General features: G+C 40.0%; 1 protein-coding gene across 4 annotated transcripts in view; it reads right to left on the bottom strand.

Annotated features, from left to right (window-relative positions):
* si:ch211-51h4.2 (uncharacterized) overlaps positions 1-22,551 on the bottom strand; it is a 299,094-nt gene that overhangs the window by 10,688 nt on the left and 265,855 nt on the right. For all 4 annotated transcript variants that reach the window (XM_048542917.2, XM_048542918.2, XM_048542919.2 and 1 more), the window contains 2 exons: positions 7,499-7,613; positions 3,123-3,225 (listed from right to left, as the gene is read on the bottom strand). In XM_048542917.2, coding sequence (XP_048398874.1) covers positions 3,123-3,225; positions 7,499-7,613 — 218 coding nt within the window. The remainder of the gene's footprint in view (positions 1-3,122; positions 3,226-7,498; positions 7,614-22,551) is intronic.

Genomic DNA, 22,551 nt, shown 5'->3' with positions numbered 1-22,551 from the left:
TGCTGGAGAATTCCAAGATAATAAAATGTGAGGCTGGATGAACACAGCAGGCCAAGCAGCATCTCAGGAGCACAAAAGTTGACGTTTCGGGCCTAGACCCTTCATCAGAGAGGGGGATGGGGAAGGGAACTGGAATAAATAGGGAGAGAGGGGGAGGCAGACCGAAGATGGGGAGTAAAGAAGATAGGTGGAGAGAGTATAGGTGGGGAGGTAGGGAGGGGATAGGTCAGTCCAGGGAAGACGGACAGGTCAAGGAGGTGGGATGAGGTTAGTAGGTAGATGGGGGTGCGGCTTGGGGTGGGAGGAAGGGATGGGTGAGAGGAAGAACCGGTTAGGGAGGCAGAGACAGGTTGGACTGGTTTTGGGATGCAGTGGGTGGGGGGAAGAGCTGGGCTGGTTGTGTGGTGCAGTGGGGGGAGGGGACGAACTGGGCTGGTTTAGGGATGCAGTTGGGGAAGGGGAGATTTTGAAACTGGTGAAGTCCACATTGATACCATTAGGCTGCAGGGTTCCCAGGCGGAATATGAGTTGCTGTTCCTGCAACCTTCGGGTGACATCATTGTGGCACTGCAGGAGGCCCATGATGGACATGTCATCTAAAGAATGGGAGGGGGAGAGGAAATGGTTTGCGACTGGGAGGTGCAGTTGTTTGTTGCAAACTGAGCGGAAGTGTTCTGCAAAGCGGTCTCCAAGCCTCCGCTTGGTTTCCCCAATGTAGAGGCAGCCACTCCGGGTACAGTGGATGCAGAATACCACATTGGCAGATGTGCAGGTGAACCTCTGCTTAATGTTAATTGAAAACAAGGCTAGGGAAGCAGGGCAGAGGAAATTTTTGATGTTTGGAAAAGAGACAGAAAAGCAGACATCCTCAGTGTTCCAGAATGCTGCTGTATATGCTCGAGATTCTTAGTCACGGTGTGTCTTTATTGTTGATTTTTAAAAACAAGTTTGTATCCCATTTATTGCTGAGAAGCTGTCAAATCAGCTCTTGAAGGCCATCAAGATGTCTTATTCCACATAAGTCTATTAGCCATTACTTGGTTGTCTGGTCTTGTATTTAATTAGCTGTGAAAAATGTCACCTTCTTTAATTTAACGTGATAGTCTATTTGGCATTTGAGATAGGAGGTTCCCCACCAAACCAGAGGGTGAAGGTGCTTCCATGGTCAGTTATGTGCCTTTTTTCCCAAATTTGGAGGGGCACTCGCTGTTGGAAGAAATTTTCAATTTTCCACATCAACCATTCCCTGGCCTGGGTGAGACAGTTTGTGAATGCCAGTTTTCTTTTAATCACCAATTTATAATCTTTACTTTCACCATATAAAGAGAGTCTTCAGGCATTCTGTTAGACAATGTTTATTATCAAATTCTGTTATGAAAAGTATTTTAGAAACATTTCCAATTTAAATCTAATTTACTAAGAACATAAGACCATTAGACATGGAGCATCAGTAGGCCATTCAGCCCGTTGGTCCTGCAACGGAATCATGGCTGAGCTAATAGCCCCTCAACTCCATTTTACTACCTTTTCTCCATAACCCTTGATTCCCTTACCAATTAAAAATCTGGATCTCAGCTTTGAATAACTTAATGACCCAGGCTCTACAACCATCTGCACTAACAAAGTCCACAGATTCACTACCATTGAAGAAAAAAATTCCTCCTGTCATGTCTTAAAGGTGTGACCCATTATTCAGAGATTGCGCCACTTGGTCCTTGACTGTCCCATAAAGGGAACTGACTTTTCTGCGTTTTCTACTATCAATCTAACGATGTTTTGTTTTTAAGTTTCTTGCTGCGAAGAAATTTTGCCTCATTTTATTAGTTACTTTCAAAACTTACATTTTCTTCTACAAATTGATTATCAAATTTCTGAAAACAGTATCGAGTAAAATGATCTGTCATGTGGACTAGATATCAATCAAATATCCATGAGTACAGGAGTTATATTTTAGATCACAGCCAGAAATGAGGATTAGTCCTGAAATATCAAATACATAGCTGGCGTTCACAACACATTTTCAGCTCATCAGATTTTGTTTTCTGATAAAAGTAAAATGCTGCAGATGTTGGAAAGCTGAAATTGAAACAAAGTGTTGGAGAAACTCAGCAGGTCTGGCAGCATCTGTGGAAAGTGAAATAGAATTGAAGTTCTGGTTCAATGACTTCTTGCAGTACTAACTTTTTCACATTTATTAGCAAGACTATTAATTCTCATGGATTTATAAAATCTTTTGAATTAGCAGTTTTATTACATGATACCAAAGATAGATTAAAGATTTAATATGAGTAAATTTTGTATCAGGAAGAAATCAATTGATGTTCATTTTCAGAAGACTTTGACTGACAGATATTTGTGCAATAAAAATGGATAAACTAATTTATTCTCACGTGAACAGCAAAAGGTACAAGCTTATTTTCATTTATAGCAGCAAGTTGAAAATGAATGAAGTAAGCATCTGATAAGATTATTAATATTTAGGCATTTTATTTTTGTTTGTACTTCTAATCCATGGGCAATTGTTCTTATGGCCATGGGCTCATAGGCCGAGAGGCCAGGGAGCAGGAAGGTATTAAAGCCATATGAAGACATTCCCTAATTCAGTCCTGCCTTCAGGGGTATTTTCCACCAAATGCGGATTAGCTGCCTTAAGGTAATATAACACCCCTATTTAAGGGGGAGGGAGGGAGACAGAAGACCGGAAATTACAGGCCGATTAGCCTGACCTTGGTCATGGGTTGAGAGCCCATTATTCGGAATGAGATTGTGGAGTACTTGATTACTAACCTGCATCAGCAATCCCATGTACTTAGATGAGGCTGTCTGCCCTGAGAGTGCCAGCAATATCTACATTATGTCTCTCTCCATTAAACTTGCTGAACTTATCCCACTATCTGCAATTCATGGCTCAGAACGCACATCAGGTGCTGATGTAGGATTCTGAAACCAGCGATAAAATCCTGTTCGATATTTGATGCTCTGGTTTTGTGTGTGAGTTATAATATATTGTCTAGACCATCTAATGCTTTATGAAACAGTAACAGACAATTTTTCATCTCAATTCTAAGCAGTTACTTTTCAGACCATTCCCATCATAATGCACAATTCAATTGTTTCTTTACCTTTTTGCACCACTGATCTTAATTAATTGATAGCAAGACTTTTCACAACGTTCTGCAGCTGTTTCACATTTTTCGTTCCAGAAGGAATCTACCCAACCCTCCACTGCTTGGAAAAGATCCCGTGAAAGAAAAAGGAAGAGAAAATACCTTTAGGAGTCAATTGTGTAGCCAAATACTACAAGAATTTGTGTTTGTAAATTGTAATCACTACAAATTTTTCAATTTAATGATAGCATATACAACCAATGTATAGTTCTGAGGCAAATTAGCTTTTAATGATAGAATTTTAATATAGTATAATGGTGACAAATGTTGATTGTTGTAAAAAGCCATCTGGTTCACTAATGTCCTTTAAGGAAGGAAACTGCCATCCTTCCTTGGTCTGGCCTTTATGTGACTCCAGACACACAGCAACGTGACTGACTCCCCAGTGTTACCAATTGGGGGTGGATAATAAATAGCCTAGTCAGTGACACCCAAATTCAGTGAACAAACAGAATTTTTAAAAAAATTAGCTGCAACACCGTCACATGCTCTCTGATAGTGGCACAGCCGTTTTTTTAAAAATGCATCCGTAAGCACACATTATTCCAGCACTGAAGCTCCAAAACACGATGCAAGTGAGCCGAGCTAGATTTGCATTCACAATAAAATTTCCTGGACTATTTGCAAAAGCGCTTGCAAATTATTGAAAAATTTATTACAATAGCTCTGGCTCCATTCAAAGCAGCAGCAGCAGCAATCAAAAGCTTCCCTGTTTCAAGCTCATATTTTGCCACTTGCAGGCACATTAGTGACCAATGGCATAGAAGGATCTTTGTCGAACATTGTTGGAAAGTTTGCATTGCTGACCAAAAACAACCGGCTGCATTTCAACAAAAAATGGCTAATTACTAATTTGGGAAATTTCATGGAGGGTTTCTCTCTTGGAATGCTAGCTAGTTTTCACACAATTCCCCATTGCTTACACATATACCATGCCCCTATGGTTCTGTGCTCACTCCTTGAGCTCACCAGTAGTGGAAGCACCTCACTGCTGCCAGCAATTTCTGGTATTGGTGCCAATAACACCATATTTAAAGTCTAGCTTTACATGATGTCAGTTGTCATCAACCACAGCGTACCATTTTGGGAACAAACCAATAATCAAAAAGCTTTTGAAAACACATTGGTGATTCTTCATTGGAAAAAGATGACAATTCAAAATGCTTTGCCCCTTCACATCACAATCTGTCTGATCCATCTTCGTAGTAACTGCAGTGCAAGAATGATGCTGCCTTTTTATTAGTGCTGTACCATGGTAAAACCCTGTCTGAAAGAATGCTACTGTGTTCCCCAAAACCCAGTGTATCATAGCGTCTTGTCATTGTTCAATGTGGGAGCATCTAATGTTATTTAGCCTTCAAACAGTCATTAACATCAACTTTTTTGGAATAACAACTACACAGCAAAGTTTAAAAAAAAACCGGAAAGGTGCTTCTGGAAATAAACAAGGGCTGCTTTCCTTTTGAACATCAAAGTTAGAATCAATGATCAATAACCTCCACAATGCACTGATCTGCAGACTCTGCCACAACTCGGCCAGGAGCTACATGAAGGCTTTGCAGGAGACATGTCTGTAAGTTCACACTCTCCCTTTGATCAATCAACTTTGTGCCTGCATGTTCCTGACAAGACTTGTGCTTTCCAAATAAAGCTTTGCCATTGGTCAGCATGTTTATCTTCTTTAGGGATACTTTGAAGACATTCCTAATGATCTGAATTTTTTCAGAAATGAAAGCAGGCAATATCAGGCCAGCCATTAGGATAACGGAATGGAATTTATCATTTGAATTCATTAAAATCATTGCTTTGCCTCATTGCAAAATGGTTTAATAGTAACAAGTAATTCCAATGTTTAAAGTTACATATATTGCATCCTAACAATAAATGTTATTTATTACATTTAACTTCAAAAACTGTTATATTTTTTAAAGATTTACATGAGAAATCATTTGTAATTACTATATTTAATTCAGAACTTGTTCATTAAATTCAGGACTGAGAAAGGAGAAGACTTAAACTCTCACATTTATTTACCTGGATTCTGTAACTGAACGGGAAGCAACTGACTGGTGTGGCATCTTGAGTTCTGATTAAACTAAATAATGGTAAATATATATTTTGATAGGCTCTCCCAAGAGCATAGTTGATTATTGTGGGCAAATTGATGGTTAAATCACATGGCTCAGCACAATGATAAAATGCTGTGTAAAGTTTACATAAAACAGCCAACTCGCTGCTGCAGCATCCATGAATTGGATCCACAGTCAAAATTTGCTATTGAAGGTTTTTTAATACTTTTCAAAGTATAGGGGTTAACATTCCTGTTCCTCAGACACAGATTAGGAGCTAGAACTGGCAGCAAAATTGACAAGACTGCTGCCAGATACATACCAACTCCCAAGCAATATTGCCAGAGGCAGGGTGAGTGTCACGGAGGCCACCCACTCGGTAGCAGAAGATTAACTAATTAGGCCCAATATTGGGCTAAATGAGAGAAAGGGATGCTGCCATTGCCAGAACCTTTCTGATTTCAACCAGGGCTTGCTGTTGATGGATTTAATAGGAGGCATCCTCCCAGGTGCAGAAGCAGTGGACATGTACTTTGCATCACTCCAATACGGACTTGACGGGCTGGGACAATTGCAGACCAACCAGTAGCAGACCTCTGCTGCTTAACCACTTACAATATTACAAGAAATAGCTCGGCTTTGAAGGGCCTTGGCAGTCTCTGAACTGGCTAGTTGGTATTCGCCTCCTGTGAACAGATTGCTGGCTAGACATCAGGGTGGCCTTTCCTGTTCAGCTTCTGTGGTCCACCACCAGGACTTAATTATCCAGGTCTGCTAGAGTTGTCTAACTGAAGAATTTAGACCACTTAAGGCTGTCTTGGAGATTCACATTTATAGCTCCTCTGGCAAAATTTATTCATCAAGTGACTCACGACAAATACTGTTGCAATATATGTGACGTGAATAGTGCATTCATATTGTCAAAATGCCAGATTAATAACATGCAAGTTAATTTTACGGTGTGGAAAATAACAAGAGAAGGAGCTTTCTACACAGTTCATTATTCTGGTGCAGATTGACACATTGACATTTTGTACTTTTAATGTCATTTAATGTCATCCTTTGTGATCTACAGTTTATTAGCACAGTGTGAAATCCATCTGCATCTTCACACAAAACAAAGCTGTGAGCAATGTAATAGTGTGCTACAATTTGGTGGTTATTCTCAAATGTTCTACTTGTCATATTCTGAACTTCAACTCCTTAAATTAATTCAGCATGTCTCTAAATCAAACACCAATACGCTTCAATAAAACATTGAGGTCTGAAGATGTGCAAAGAAACAATTCTGAAGTGACCTTGATCTGTATGGGGCAATGATTGACTGTAGATCCAATTCATGGTTATTGTGACAATGATTTGGCTGTTTTGCACTAATTTTTAAAATTTATCAAGCATGACACTTTTTCCAAAAGGTACTTGTTACAAATTTGGTCTTCTTCTAAAAATTCTGGTCACCCTGCTATAGGAAGAATGTTGTGAAACTTGAAAGGGTTCAGAAAATTACAAGGATGTTGCCAGGGTCAGAGGGTTTGAGCTAGAGGGAGAGGCTGAATAGGCTGGGGCTATTTCCCCTGGAGCGTTGGAGGCTGAGTGTGATCTTATAGAAGTTTATAACATCACCAAATGCATGGATAGGGCAAATTGACGAAGTCTTTTCCCTGGGGTGACACAGTCCATAACTAGAGGATATAGACTTAAGGTGAGAGGGGAAGACTTAAAAGGGACATAAGGGGCAACTTTTTCCGGCAGAGGGTGGTGTGTATGAATTGAGCTGCCAGAGGAAGTGGTGCAGGCTGGTATGATTACAACATTTAAAAAGCATCTGGATGGATATATGAATGGGAAGGGTTTGGAAGGATATGAGCCAAATGCTGGCAAATGGGGCTAGATTTATCTCGGATGTCTGGTCGACATGGAAGAGTTGGACCGAAGGGTCTGTTTCCGTGCTGTATATCTCTATGACTCTAAAACTCTTTCATTTACTGTCTAACACTGAAGGGCCTTATCCTACAACATTGTTTAATATAACATCCTGAAATTGCATTGGAATTTTAATGTGTTGATAGGAATGTAGTAAAGGAATTACAGCTTTTCCTTTGAAAAGACACAGAAATTACTTAGAGATAAACTAATTTAATAAACATATCAATTGTCTTAAATTTAAATTTAAAAGCCATAGATAATAAATTGTTTGCTGCTACAACTATAACACACCTTTTCAGTAATTAAATTCAACAATATCTGGAAAAATTGACATACATGTGTGCTTCATTGCAGATCCAAGCACGAGAAAAGAAACTGTAATGCTGACAGTGATAAAAATCTCTGTAAACCAGGCCACCCAGGCAAACCTTTTGTACTGTTCCATTATAATCTGTCAAGAGAAAAAAAAAAGTTGATCCTGTAACATTTTTTGACAATTAAATGAACAACAGTATTTTAGGATTTAAACACAAACTAATGAGAGACAATGGCCTCAAGGGTCATGTTATTTAAACCTGTCTCAATGAATATCCTCCTAATTAGCTTCTCTTGGTTGTACTGAATGGATCTCCTCACTATCTCAGAGACTAGTGGCATCAAATCATGGGGAAAGTGTGTGGGTAGTGGTATTGAGTTAGGTGATTTGCCATAATCTGAATGAATAGCTTGTGAGGCTTGATGGACTGAATGCCTTTGTCTTCATATGAAGAGACACTGCAGCTTTAAGGCAAAATAAAGGTCAAACATTTATGAGCAGTTGGCTGAAGAAAGTTACATGTTTAGTTGGGATGTGGGGGTCAGGGAATGCTTTGAGAAGAGAGGAGAGTATCTATTGCCCTTCACTAATTTCCTTGAGATTTTGGTAGTAGGCTCTCTCCGTAAATGGCCACCGATCTTTTCATTATTGCATTTTTGTTTGTGATAATTCCAGAAAAATAAACCCGTCAATGTGTGTGGAAAGCCAATGTGTGGGGCCAGATTTTATCCTGCTTATCCAATGAAAAATAAATGGATGGGAAGTTAAAACCAACCGAGTGAGATTTCCCTGATGCTCCACCCTTCCCAGCCTCACTGTTCTTCTGGGTGGATAGAAATGCATGACTTTAAACCAACGGGATCTATTTTCATATTCAGATTGGGGTGTTATTGTGCCCTATACACTGTTTTAGCACTGATCTAAACAGGGAAGCTTCATCCAGTGAATGCTAGTTAGTAAAAGTTAACTAGCTCTGTTATCTGACATTACTGTTGTCAGGGCTCATAGCTTTTGCTGTGCCCACTGGACTTCACTGTTATTATGTTCTGTCATCTGAATCAAAAGCTACAATAGTGGTATCTCACTACAAATCCTGAGTGCTTATATATTCTTTCCTAGATGCCTGCTCCATTTAATAAAACCATCGTCTTGTGTGAATCAATTCTCAATCATTAATTGTACTGAGTTCAATTCCTGGCTGCCAACCTTTTTGAAATGGGCTGATCACGATCTACAATATATTGTTACGGACCAAACCAAACACCCTGCAAATAGATCAAGGAGGTAGCCTGGACCCAAATTTTTATTTTATTTAAAGGCAAGCGTAATCCAGGTGTAATTTGTTTGGTCATACTTTATTCTTGCCTCCAGTTGAAACACAAACAAAAAGAAAGAAGAACTGGTAAAACTAACTCTGTTGAAAAGTTTGACAGAATAATAGATTATTGTACTACTAAACAGCAACTGTTCCAAAGTCGTAACATCCCACAAACATACCCTTGGCAAAGGCAAAGCCAGTGGAACAAGCTGTCTCACATACAATTCTGGCAGCAGAAAAGGAACCCAAGCTTGTAATTGTAACAGAGAGAAGATGTAACAACTTCAACACCAATGAAGCTTGTCGATCTCTGCTACGAAGTAATGTCGTTGTCTTTGAGACTTGTAAACCAAATCATGACCCTTGGCATACACCATACATTAGAAATTCTCAGTGTCTGTACACATAAATGATGGGCACCAAATGTCCTTTTTCATTTGTAGGACCTACATCTGAGTCCACAACCTCCTCAGTACTTCTCTGAACACAAACACAAAATTGTTTTTATTTCTGATATCAGAATCTATACTAAGAGCTGGAAATGCTCGGATCTCACGGTATCTCATATTTGACTTGAAACGTTAACTCTACTTCCCTCTCCACGGATGATGCAATGCAGCCTTATTATCAACTTGGGTCTGTAGCTGAACAGACTTGAGCACATTCATTTCAGATAAATGGGTCTAGAAATTCCTTATGACCCAAGATCAGGCAGAGGATTCTTAGCCAGGTGCTTGGCATTTCTTTAAATTGATGCTGGGACACTTCCAAATGGTATGCAGTCAATAATATCTGGTTGCACAGTTATTAGTTAGTCATTGCCAGCATCTTCAAATACTTCTACCAGCTGCTCATTAAAAAACATTGAACTCTGCTACATTTGCTGGGAATTGCAATCCAGTTGCAGACACTATGTACCTAAAGTTTGGGACTCATTCCGAAAATGGCTTTGCAGATTTGCCAATCAGTATATCTAAATCATATCTCTCCTGAAGCAGACCCATCAATTGAAGATTGCTGCCAGTTGTCAACTGGGAAGATGTAATTTCTAGTGTTTCAAAATGAACGAATTGAAAATTTCATGAAGCGGTACTTCAGAAATGGTTTTTGATAATGGGACAGTAATGGGATACTTCTTTTTCAAATATAAGACTGGCTAGGTTTTGTGACGAATACGTAATTTGGATACAGCTGGTCTTTCTATCAACAATGACTGACATTTATGTTAATCAGGACTTCAGTTAGCAATGTATTAAAACAAATACAAGAAGCATTATGGAAAGTTTTTGGAAATCAATCATGGACCACAGAGTGGAATCTGAAAAGGTGGTGGAATGCATGGTCAAACAGAATTTTTTTGGCAGATAGGTCTTATTTGGTAGATAGGATCGAGTTGTTAGTATCCTGGAAGCAAATATATCTTTTTAATATGGCAGTTAGGTTATATAAGACTTACTGCTGTTTAAAGAGGTACTAAATGATTCTTGAGATTTTACTCTTGTATATTAAAAACAAGTCTCAAAAACAGCAACATTACTTCATAGCAGAGATCGTTGAGCTTCGTTAGCGTCAAAGTTGTTACATCTCTCTCTGTTACAATTACAAGCTTGGGCTCCTTTTCTGCTGCCAGAATGGCATGTGAGACAATCTGTTTTACTAGCTTTGCCTTTGCCAAGGGTGTGTTTGTGGGATGTTACTACATTGGAACAGTTGCTGTTTTGATTACTTAACTACGATTATTCTGTCACATTTTTCAATAGAGTTAGTTATACCAGTATGTGAAAGGCTTAAAGCTATTGCCCGATAGTTTAACATCTTGATCTACTGGTGTTTCTTTTCACAAAGGTAATAATTTTGTCACATGTAGATAATAAATTATAATCCAACATTTTCCTACGCATAGACCTATGAATAAAGCGTTACTGGTATCATGTGGCAAAAAATACTAACAGAAAATGTCCTTCAGCACAAGAGCAGAAATACATCTAAAAGTGATTTCCTGCTGATAGGAAAAGACTAGGGGTTAATCAATCAAATAATAATATTTGAATTTTAATGAATGCAGAGAACATACATGATGGCAATATGACGTAAAATAAAAGATTAAAGTTGTCTAGGAAATTAAATAACAATAAATTAAGTCACAATTACAGAATGACAATATTGAAAAATATTGCAAAACACAAATTGTCTCAATTTTTCATAAAAAAATTATGTAATGTACTTACCAAGGTAATGGTACTTAATCATATTTAAAAATAATGAAAAAGTGTTATTAACATTGTTATCTTTTCAGTTTGGTAATTCTCGTGAATTGCCCTGATGAGTGCAGACAAAAAGGTTCGTCAATATGAGAAGATGGTGGCGTTTACCAGAGTGGAGCAGAGGAGCTCATGACCTTCTTGTGGGATTGCTGCATGTTCCAGCAGATGATTGGCACGGCAATGCACTGACCCTGGTGGTAACTTGGAACTAGGCTGGCAAGATCAGTTGGCATGGTCTCCTCTGCCAAGGGAAGATGACAGTCTTCCTCTGCATTATCGTATCCTCCAGGATCTCTGAGTCCATGCCAGCAAACGGGGGTGCCAATTTGCCTCAGTCTGCCGTCTCTGCTGGGCCGCTCTGGACTGTCAACGTTTGACCTTGAGCTAACCAATGTTTTAAATATTGCGTCAACACTGAAAATCCTGGGCATGTCCTGATAGTGGCACATATTACACCATCCACAAGCAGGAAGACAGGGTGAGTGAGACACCACGTTGCGTAAGGCACTAGGTGAGTTCTGGAGAATAGCATGTGAAATCTTACTAGGGCTCACAGAGAAAACTATGAAATTTCCCCAAAATTGACTCTTAGCAATTCCTGGTAAAATTCAGTCCAATAGGAGAATGTTTCCAGTCCCTGAAAAATATAGGCCAAAGTGAGACATTGAAAAAATCTCTAAAGATGGCCAGCTAGGAGTCTCTTGGTAGCAAGGACCAAAGATCCCATTTCCCAATCAAGTGTTGAACAATGAAATGAGATTATCACCTGTGAGCGGTGACAGACTTATTTGCAGGCATTAATATCTCATTATTACCTAATCTGACTTTATTCAGATGCAGTTTCCCATTCCCCCACCTCTTGATGATAATTTCCAGTAAGATAGCCACTGCGGTTACCAACACTTCAAACTGGGCACCAGTCACCAACATCTTATGGCAGTGTCAACACAGAGATCAGTCAGAGTCTGGTCACTCACTGGTCAGGGCTGTCTATTAAACTTGGTCAAGGGACTGGGCCACTGTCAGTCCAAGGGGTCTGGCCACTAAAGCTCAAGGGAGTCATCAGGATCAGCAGGGAATTCTGGAGAACTCAAACTGTGGGGATTGCAGGCAGCATACTGGAATGCAAAGTGGATAATAATCGTGAAGGGGGAAAGGGGGCAACTGAATTTCTAAAGTGTGGAGGCAATACAGCATTGAAGGGAAAGAGTTTACAGGTTGGGGGCAGTTATGGACAATCAACAACATCCTGGCTTTAATGGCAGGTCAGTGGACTACAATATCTAGTACAAGAGAGTCAGTTAGCTCAGTTGGTTGGATGTCTGTTTTGTGATGTAGGGGGATGCCAACAGCATGGGTTCAATTCCTGCACTTGCTGAAGTTACTATGAAGGTTTCACCTTCTCAACCTCGCCCCTTGTCTGAGGGGGCGGTGACCATCTGTTCAAATCACCATGAGTCATGTCTCTAAAACAGGGAGGACCCAATGGTTATTTAGGACTACTGCAACATTTCTTTGCCTGCCACATTAACTCACACAGCCTCAGGCATACTGCGTCAAAATGTGGAGATGAACAGTTAGATATATTGGTGGGCCTGGGTTTGGGGCTAATTCAAAGCAGATGGGGTTGGCACACAGGCTACCAAGAAGGACTGAGTCTGACTGTGTGATCAGCGACTGCTGTTTTCTCCTATCGTTATAACAAGTATACCCACTGAGCTGAAAATTTCTACAATCACAGTAGGAGTCAGTAGGGTAAGTGTTTTGAGAGTAGCAGTCCTCACTTTTGAGTGATGTGTTGCCCTTTGAAGAGAAGCATATCCACACAGCACAGCTGGAAGGTTGGTGTAAACATTACATGCTAACTTCTAGCTATTAACTTACTACATGGAGCACAAATCCTGGCCCCAAACACTTTCTGACCGCTTCAAGCAGCATCAGGAAACAGTGCTACTAATGGTGAAGACGCACAAGCAATGGCCTGCAGCTTGGAAAGTTTTACCCTAGGTGCCAAGCAACACCTTGCACATGGTGCAGAACCTGCTCATTTCATACCTTGATACAGAGAGCATTGTGTAGCACTAGGAATGGCTAGGGTCTGCACATTCATTCTTGTAGTTGAGCCTCAACAGACATTCACATGTGGAGCTGATGCAGAATAGTGAACATGAATTGGCAATTGTGATAATTTCCAATGTTAAGTGTCACCATACACCATATGCAATCAGAAGGTACTTTATCTTCCTCCCACAGTTTCTTAATGCAGTTCCATGGTCCATAGCTGGAGTGGAAAAGTCTGTTGGCCTTGGAGCTCCGGTTGGGTGATCCTTTTATGTCTGTGTCCCCTTGTGAGAGAGGTTCATCCTTTTGGGCTAAAGCTCCCCCAGAATGCGAGGAGACAGGCAGGGTGGAGGTGGAAATTCCAGCCATTTCATGATAGCAGAAGGCTGGGGGCAGATGACTGATGCCAGCATCTTGTCTGAAGGTGTGCCCCTTCCCCAAAGGAGCGAGGTCCAGGTCTCATCTCCTTGCTGTTGATGCCGCATACTCATGACTCGAAAGATGTTCCGCAGGAGGATGAGAGTACTGACCTGGCTCTCTGTGGCAGTCACCAAGCTGTCCATGCAGGCAGCCAGACACGCTCATGCCTGAGGCCAAATGGGTCCAATGACATTGCTGCAGTCCTGCAGCCTTGCTCAGTGCCTTGGACAAACCTGCCTGCTTCTCCTGGGCTTGTTGGTGCATGTCAATCGAGTCCCTGATTGCCACCACCATTGGCTCCTCTCCTGTCTGCAGCTGAGCAGATACCTGGTCTTGGGCAGTCTTCAGAGTACCAGCGATCCAGGGCATTTCTCCCTCAGCCAGCTACAGAGATGTGACAGTGATGTGCTCACCAGCAAATTGCCACAAATGACACTTTCCCAGCTTCCGGTAAGATTCAACCCAGTGTGTCATTTTTCAGCAATAGTCACTGTGAAGCAGGATGACAGTGTGTGCAAAATATACTCTTATAATACATCATAGAATCCCTGCGGTTCAGATAGAGGCAATTCAGATCACTGAGTCTGCACCAACCCTCCAAAGAACATCCCACACAGACCCGATCCAACACTTTCACTGTGACTAATTGGCTTAGTTTACACACCCCTGGCCAATCCATTTGACCTTCACTTCTTTAGACCGTGGGAGGAAATCTACACAGAAACAGGGAGAATGTGCAAACTCCACACAGATAGCCGCCCAAGACTGGAATCGAACCCGGGTCCCTGGCGCTGTGAGGCAGCAGTTCTAACCACTGAGGCTACTGTACCACCTTATGGTATGTATGGTATAAAAGCATTTACCAAAACATATCTTCACTCAAAAACAATTTTAACTTTAGTTGATAACTTGCATTTTTAGATATTGTCTCATTACCGAACATTCAGACAGACTATTGGGAAGAAACTGCTCAAAACATCGTATGTAGGAGCCGACAAAGAATGTATAAAAGCTATATTGTCATTGCCGCAAAACAATAAAGTGAATTTTGTTACTGGCACGCTAACCTTTCAGATATTTAATAGAATAAAGGCAATTTTTATCCACCACAGCCACTGAGGCATCATAAAATAATTCCATGTGAATTGGTTTCTGCCCTGGAGCTATGAATTTAACAAATTAGGAATTTCTGCAATTTAGCAGTAGAGGGCACTCATATACCATACATTAGGAAAGACGTTCATGTGAGAATTTAAATAGGTCGCATGCTTTCACTATTGGTTGCTTTATGGGATCAGATGCAAGATTTTACTAATAAATATTCAAAATAAGCAATGAAGCATTGGAAATACTTCATCAACAGGCGATCCATATGTACATCATTAAAACCTGATGAGCACAAGCTTGATAAGAAAGTCACGAGCAATTAAGGAATTATGACAATTGTTTATTACTAATAGGGCTAATCCAACAAATAGATCCTGTTGCATCTAAAGTTATTTTCTGTTTCACCCATTGTGTGAATGTTAAAAGTGAAAGTTGTCCTTTTAACTAAATGATCTTTGGGCCAAACTGCCAAACGTTTCACGTATTCCTTTATTAGAATAATCTACCCTGATTATATACACCAAACTGTAAGAGTTTTATTGATTTCTATAATCTCTGTACAACGTAACTGCCTCTCTGGCAGCACAGTCAGAAAACTTTGGGATTGTCTACTTTTTGATAGTTTTGCACTTTATTATTGATTTAGGTAATCAAAAAAATGTATATCTTTTCCTTTGAGCCTTATTCAAGGCCATTCTATATGCTGGAACCCACAGCAGTATAGATCTTAGCACATTGATAGATAGCGTGGTTCAAAGCTGAAGAGCCCGCTGCGTCTGACCCTGTTGTCTGGTTCTAATGTCTTATAGTGTAATGATGTGCAAGCAGATACTGAAGTCTAGAAGACACACCACTTTATTATAAATAAACTGTGTAATTTTGCACTTGAACTTGACGTGTAGTTTTTTTTGCACTTTATACTGTTTTAGTGGATAAGGTGTAATGTGTGGCTATGGCAACAATCAGTAACACAAGATAGAATGCCTCCACTGGAGGGCGTTGAAATGTTAAAGAGTTGTCAGACTTGCCGGCTTTGCTGAAGCTCAGGTGGAGCTTACAAATCCAGGTTCTTGTCGTCACGATACGCATCTTTTTCAAGATCTGCATGCAGTCCCTTCTTCCTGCTACATTGTACTTCATCTTTAATGAGGAAAAAACCTGCAAAATGTTGCTATTATATTTAGGCCTATACAATAGACTCCTCTCCCCTGAAATAATCCAAATTGTACAATCTTTGTTTGAGCTGTCCATTGGCAGTATTCTATACAATTCATTCCATTTTCTTTCAGCTGTCACTTCATGCAAAGAATTTATAGAGTAGAAAAAGGTCATTCAGCCCAACAGGGTAATGAAGCATTTTCACTCCGCGAGAGCATCCTTCCCTTTTCTCCTACTATTTTTTACTGTCTTGTGTTTATCCAGCTTCAGCATAAATGCTAAAAGCTTCAGTCCATGGGGACAGGTGCATCCATAGTGTTGTTATGGGGTTCCAGGAAGAACAACTAGCCACATCAATATGACTCCTGGTAAAGATGGTTTGGGAGTTGGAGGGGAAATTACAGGTTCTCCAATGGGTTCTCCAATGATGTGTGGTCAAGAAAATATGTCAGCAAAATAACTGATGAACATTTTGCACAATCATATCTATGTATTTCAAAATGGCGATCATTTTCTTCTCTATTCTTAATTTTGTCATGGTGAGCCAACTATCTTCTTATGCTTATATTAAGCTTTCCATTTTCTTACCAGTTCTTTGAAAAGCTAATGGGGGGTTTTAATTCCTTTGTCATTTCCAGTCGTCTTTTAATCTCTTTAAAAGTGACTTAAGGTGGCAGGAGGTTAAATTCATGATGCTACACTGAAAGAATTGACACTAAAACTGTTTCTGGCTTAAAACAAAGTAATAAGAGACACCAATGGTGTACAGACAGCATTTAAGATTATGCAGCAAATCTCTGAGTATACAATTTACCCAAATTTGAATTATGCCCCACTGAATGCATTAGGCCAAGACAAATAAGGTCTTTCAATTTTTAAATTAATTTATACTGTAAATTTACTTTCCCAACTTTTCCAACATTGTTTGGAAGATATCCATGCCTTTCTAAAGAAAAATCACAGACTGAAATTTTTAAATTTCAGATTAGTTTTCAATTAACTTCACTGTATAAAAGAAGTAGCATATATTTAGAAGCAAGCATGTCCTGCACGGGAAGCTACCTACTCACAATAATCCCTTATATGAGGAGGGATATAATTACTCAGTTGTCATTTCTATCGATTTTACATCAATTAAGCTCAATCCTCATGAAAATGAATCTGAATTTTTCTAGCACCTCAATATATCCTTGGCAGTTCAACTGTCAGGACAGGAGGAATAAACATAAAATAATAACAGAAGAAATCTATAACCAATAGAGTAAGTGACACATAATGGTGATTGCAAGACTTTTCTCAGTTTTACTAGGAATTGATTCTTGAAAAAATTTGTCAGGCTTGACTAGGCATGAAGATAGCATTTTTCTTTTTCTGTATTTAAGTTTGAAGATATTGAGGTTAAGTGTGTTGCTAAAATTGTTCTAGTAATGGTAGGGAGAGTTTTAGCAAAGATTACTGTACTTAGTGCAGTTTGCAATTCAGAATTCCAAGTCATGTATGAGCATTCAGCGAAATGGGGAGGTGATATAAGTCAAAAGTTCATACAGATAATTCAGTGAGGTCCAGGAGCACTGTTCATGCATCACTAAATGGTGAAGTGATTGAACTCTGCAAATTATGAACTCCTGAATTTGACTTCAGTTGAAAGTAAATACGAGAACAGTAAGGTTCTGAATGTTACATATGATTGAATTCAACTATTATCAACATCCAATCTTGTTTTGGGATGTTAGTTCTTGCCCCACTACCTTGTCACTTCCTTTCAGAAGTAGTTAAAAACACGTGCATCTTAAAAAATTATCTTATTCTATCGCATTACAGGGATCACAAATGGATAGTTGTTAATCATGGGATTGAATCTGATTGCGATGCAAGTATATGCAGAAGCTATGTAGCCTTGTTCCGAGAATACCTTTCTGCATATATTTTATGAATGATTTACAGAACTTAAATTTATGAATGACAACATGTCGACAGGGCTTAATATCTAGACAAATTATGTAGGCTACCAGCTTTTTGAGATGTTAGCTGAGTGATGTATGGGTGACAAATATCCCTTAATATGGAAAAATGTTGCATTATTCACTTGTGATTAGGAAACTTCAAACACAGTTACACCAAGCAGGAGGTAAGTGATAGAAGGTAAGTGACTAAAAATCAGAGTTGAATGTAAAAGTCAAATATTTGATAACAAAAAATGTGAGGTGGCTGCAGGAAATCCAATAAAATCTTGCAATTCTATGGTTGAGATCACAGAATACAAAGTAAACTATGTGCCCAAAGTGAGGATGTCATTTTAGACAGAGAGAATTTGCTTCTTGTTTGAAAGACAAAGTTATTGGATATTGCTAAATAGGTTAATCGAAAAAGACTGGCACTTCCACTTGTGATCATTCCTATAAATTCATGAATAGCTTAGCAGTGTGTAGGTGTTTTGTTTATTAAGACAGTGGGAAATGAAGTGAACAATGCTCCTACTGCTCCTCCAGGCCTCACATAGAGTTTGGACTAGTGCTGCCTGAGGAGACACTAATACATGTCAATATCATGCTCTGCTCCAACCCTCAATCTAATAATGTGACATGGTGCTGGTGGGTTGGCTCCTGGTATCTGATAAGGTCAATATTAACCAGCAACATCTTTCCATCCATTAAGGGCAGGCAGCAATTGGCAAGTTCAACCCAATCTTACAATTGTGAATAAAAACTTAAAGAACTGCAGATGCAGGAAACCAGGAACAAGAACAGAAATTGCTGGAAAAGCTCAGCAGGTCTGGCAGCATCTATGGAGAGAGATCAGAGCTAATGTTTCGAGTCCAGTGACCCTTCCTCAGAACTTACAATTGTGCAGTTTCCAAAATTAACTTAAACCTAAAATATAACGTGTTTAGGGAATGTAGTTCTAAATTTAAGGTAAACGAAAGGGAGTTGTGTGACCTGCTCTTGACCCATGTGGACAGTCAGCCTGAGCAGTCTGATTTTTGCAGATCAAAGGAGGACTCAATTGTTTTACTGAGAACAGAGTGTGAGATACACTGGATACAGTGACCACAATCTAAGTATAGCAAGAATAGACCCTAAACATATTACAGAATCATAAAATCCCCACAGTGTGGAAGCAGGCTATTCGGCTCATCAAGACGATACGAACCCAGATCCACTGCTTCTACCCTGTCCCAGTAAGCCTGCATTTCCCATGGCTAATACACCTGGGCTTTATGTATGAATCAACTTGCATACAGCAGTGCTGTAAACTATCCATTTACCTATAAGAAAGGAAGTTGGGATTAACTAATTTGTATTTGTATTTGGATACAAGGCAGGTGTGTTTCGCTTTGCTGTGGGAAAAGTGATAGACAGTCACTTTTAAGATTGGGTTACTTAGGTTACCAGCTCCTTATAAATCTATGAATACCACAAACTGATGGCGTTTTCCAGTTTTGTCTCGTGTGGTCCGAAGCCCTCTACACAGCAAGAGATAATAGCATACAGATCTACACCTTAAGCAGAGAAAATTAGGAATTTTTCATTCACCATGTGCGAGAGCTCACATTTAGACTAAAGACTGAAATTGTGAGGAGAAAGAAGGGTCTCGACCCGAAACATCAACTTTCCTGCTCCTCTGATGCTGCTTGGCCTGCTGTGTTCATCCAGCTTCACACTGTGTTATCTCTAACTGAGGCTGTTTGTGATGGACAATTTCCAGCAAGTGCCTCCTAGCATCTTTCAGTATCAGAAAGCTGATGCAGACACTGAGTTCCTTTCTCAACACAGTGAAGAGATTGCTAACAAACTATTAATTGAGAAAATGGGAAGGTACCTACAAACTGAGCAACCATAAATACTGACAGATCTGTTGTCATTGTCTCCGCCCCTGCATTCCTTGGAAATGCTAATCCCAGTAAATTTGTGACCAGAAATGAAACCTACCAGATATGATAACCAGGATTGTTCCCATGAAAACCTTCATTTGCCAATAAACTAGCATATGAGATGAACACAATATGTAAGAAGATACAGATACGGGACTGGAATCGGGGAAAATCTGTACCATGGGAGTGATGTTTTGGTAGTTTAGAGAATTTCATGTTTTAGTGGCAAAGGCAGTAAATGGTGGTGGGAGCAGGTAGCAGGAGCAGCCCAAGGAGATAGGGAAAAAGAGCAGCAGCTAACAGCAGTGGCAGCACAGCTTTGCATAGACCTCTCAGAAAGTGAGTTTAATCAACGAATTGGATGAACTAAGACAGGAAAATCAAGGTAAGGGAACAGGTGGAACAGAAGTAGTAATTTAAAGTTAACAGCATGGATGTAGCTCAGAAGCTAAGAACCGTGTTTGTGAGCATGATACTGGGTGAACTTGAAAAAGGAGCAGGATACTGATATTTGTAAGTTTGATGATATTGTAATAAACTATTATAATAATGATTTTTGCATATGTAATTAACAAGGGAGTCACAGTGCATCAACAATAGGCAGGGAAGTAAAGTGGAGGTCACAATCAGACCAGACATAATCTTCTTAAATGGTAGATCCAATATAAGAGCCAAAATGGCCTACTCAAGAGTTGTAAAAGTCTACAACACAGATAAAGGCCCATGGAGTCTATACTGGTCAAATACAACTACCTAACTATTCTAATCCCACTTTCCAGCTCTCAGCCCATTGCCTTGTATGCCTTGACATCACAAGTGCACATCTGAATACTTCTTAAATGTAACGAGGGTTTCTACCAGCCTGACAGGCACTGAGTCCAGAATCCCACCACCTTCTGGGTGAAAAAAATCCTCGTATCTCTTCTAAACCTCCTCCCCCTTACCAAAAGGGTAAGTCTCCACTCATTGATCCCCACATCAAGGTGAAATATTCCTTCCTGTCCACTCTATCCATGCCCCTCATAATTTTAAACATCACAATCCTGTCCCTTCCTCAGTCTCATCTGCCCCAAGGAAAACACAGTTAGTCTAATCTCTCCAGCCCAGGCAACACCCTGGTGAACCTTCTCTGGACCCTCTCCAGTGCAATCACAACCCTCCTACAGTGTGGATTCCATACATGCACACAATACTCTTCCTGTGGCCACTGTTTTATACAGTTGCAGCATATCGTCCCTGCTCTTAAACGCTCTGCCTCAGCTAATGAAGGCAAGTATCCCATATGCCCACTCAATCACATTATATATTGGTCCCACTACATTTAGGGACCAGGGGACACTACTCCAAGGTCCCTCTGATCCTCAGTGCTTCCCAGGGTCCGGCCATTCATCATGATTGTCCTACCCAAATACATCACCTCACACTTATCTGGACTGAGTTCCAGTTGCCATTGATCAGATCATCTGACCAGCCCATCCACCTGTATCCGCCTGTAATCTAAGGCTACATTCCTCACAATTTACCAATTTTTACATCAACTGCAATCTTACTGATCAACACTCCTACATTTAAATCTAAATTATTTTTATGTACACGACAAACAGAAAGGGCCCCCTCTAATCTCTTCCCAACCACTGTGTACACAAATTCTAGTCTGAAAAGTATCCATCAATCTTCACTCACTAATTCCTGCTACTCAGCCAATTCTGGATCAACTAAATAAATTTCCTTGGATCCCACGGGCTCTTACCTTCCCTATCAGTCTCTCATACAGGACCTTTCCAAAAGCCTTGCTGAAGTCCAAGTAGATGAGGTCTACTTTATCCTCATCCATACACCTGGCCACCACTTCACAAAATTTGATCAAGTTAGTCAGACATGATCTCCGGTTAACAAAACAATTTTGATTGCCCCTGATTAATCCCAGCCTCTCCCTGTACAGATTAGTTCTATCTCTCAGAATTGTTTCCAATGGATTCCCTGCCACTGAGATTAGACTGACTGTCAGCAGTTTGCTGGTTTATTCCTTGCTCCTTTCTTGAATAAATGCTACCACATGGGCAGTTGTCCAGTTCTCCTGCACATGTTGTGTGGCCAGAAGAATTGAAAATTATTGCGAGCACCCCTGCTATTTCCTCCCTTGCCCTCACTCAGCTGCCTGGGATACTAGGCCGCTGCTGTTTCATATGTTCATGTAAATATTGACAATTTATTCTATCAATGAACAAAGAAAAGTGCAGCAAAGGAACAGTTTCTTTCGGCCACCAACACTGCGCTGAAACACAACACCTCTATAAACTAAAAAAACACCTTTTGCCTCTGCACGGTCTGTATTCCTCCATTCCCTAGCTATTCATGTGTCTGTCATGACGCCTCTTAAACGTTGCTATAATACCTGCTAAACGTGCCTTTTATATCACATTTAAATTTTCCCTCATTTACTTTAAATTTACATCCTGCTGTAATTGACTTTTCTACCCTGGGAAAAAGACTCCAACTAACTCATTCTATTGATGCTTCTCATGATTTTGTAAAGTTCGATCGGGTTGCTCCTCATCCATCAATGTTTAAGTAAGAACAGACTAATCTGACTAATTGGCCAATCTCTCCTCATAGGTAATACACCAAATCGGGCAATATCCTGGTAAACTGTTTCTGTAACCTCTCCAAAGTGTCCATATCCTTTCAACAGTTTGGTGACCAGACTGCACAGAATATTGCAAATGTAGCCAAGTGAAAGTTCAATACAGCTGCAACATGATTTGCCAATTTTGAAACTCTATACCCAGACTGATGAAAGCAAGCATGCCACAAGACTTCTTGACCACCTTACCCACTTGTGTTGCCATTATCAGGATGTGTTGCCATTATCAG

Source organism: Stegostoma tigrinum, chromosome 14 (genome assembly GCF_030684315.1).
Source record: "Stegostoma tigrinum isolate sSteTig4 chromosome 14, sSteTig4.hap1, whole genome shotgun sequence".
NCBI lineage: Eukaryota > Metazoa > Chordata > Chondrichthyes > Orectolobiformes > Stegostomatidae > Stegostoma > Stegostoma tigrinum.
The sequence above is the reverse complement of the archived record's forward strand: the minus strand, read 5'-3'. Positions and strand labels throughout refer to the sequence as shown.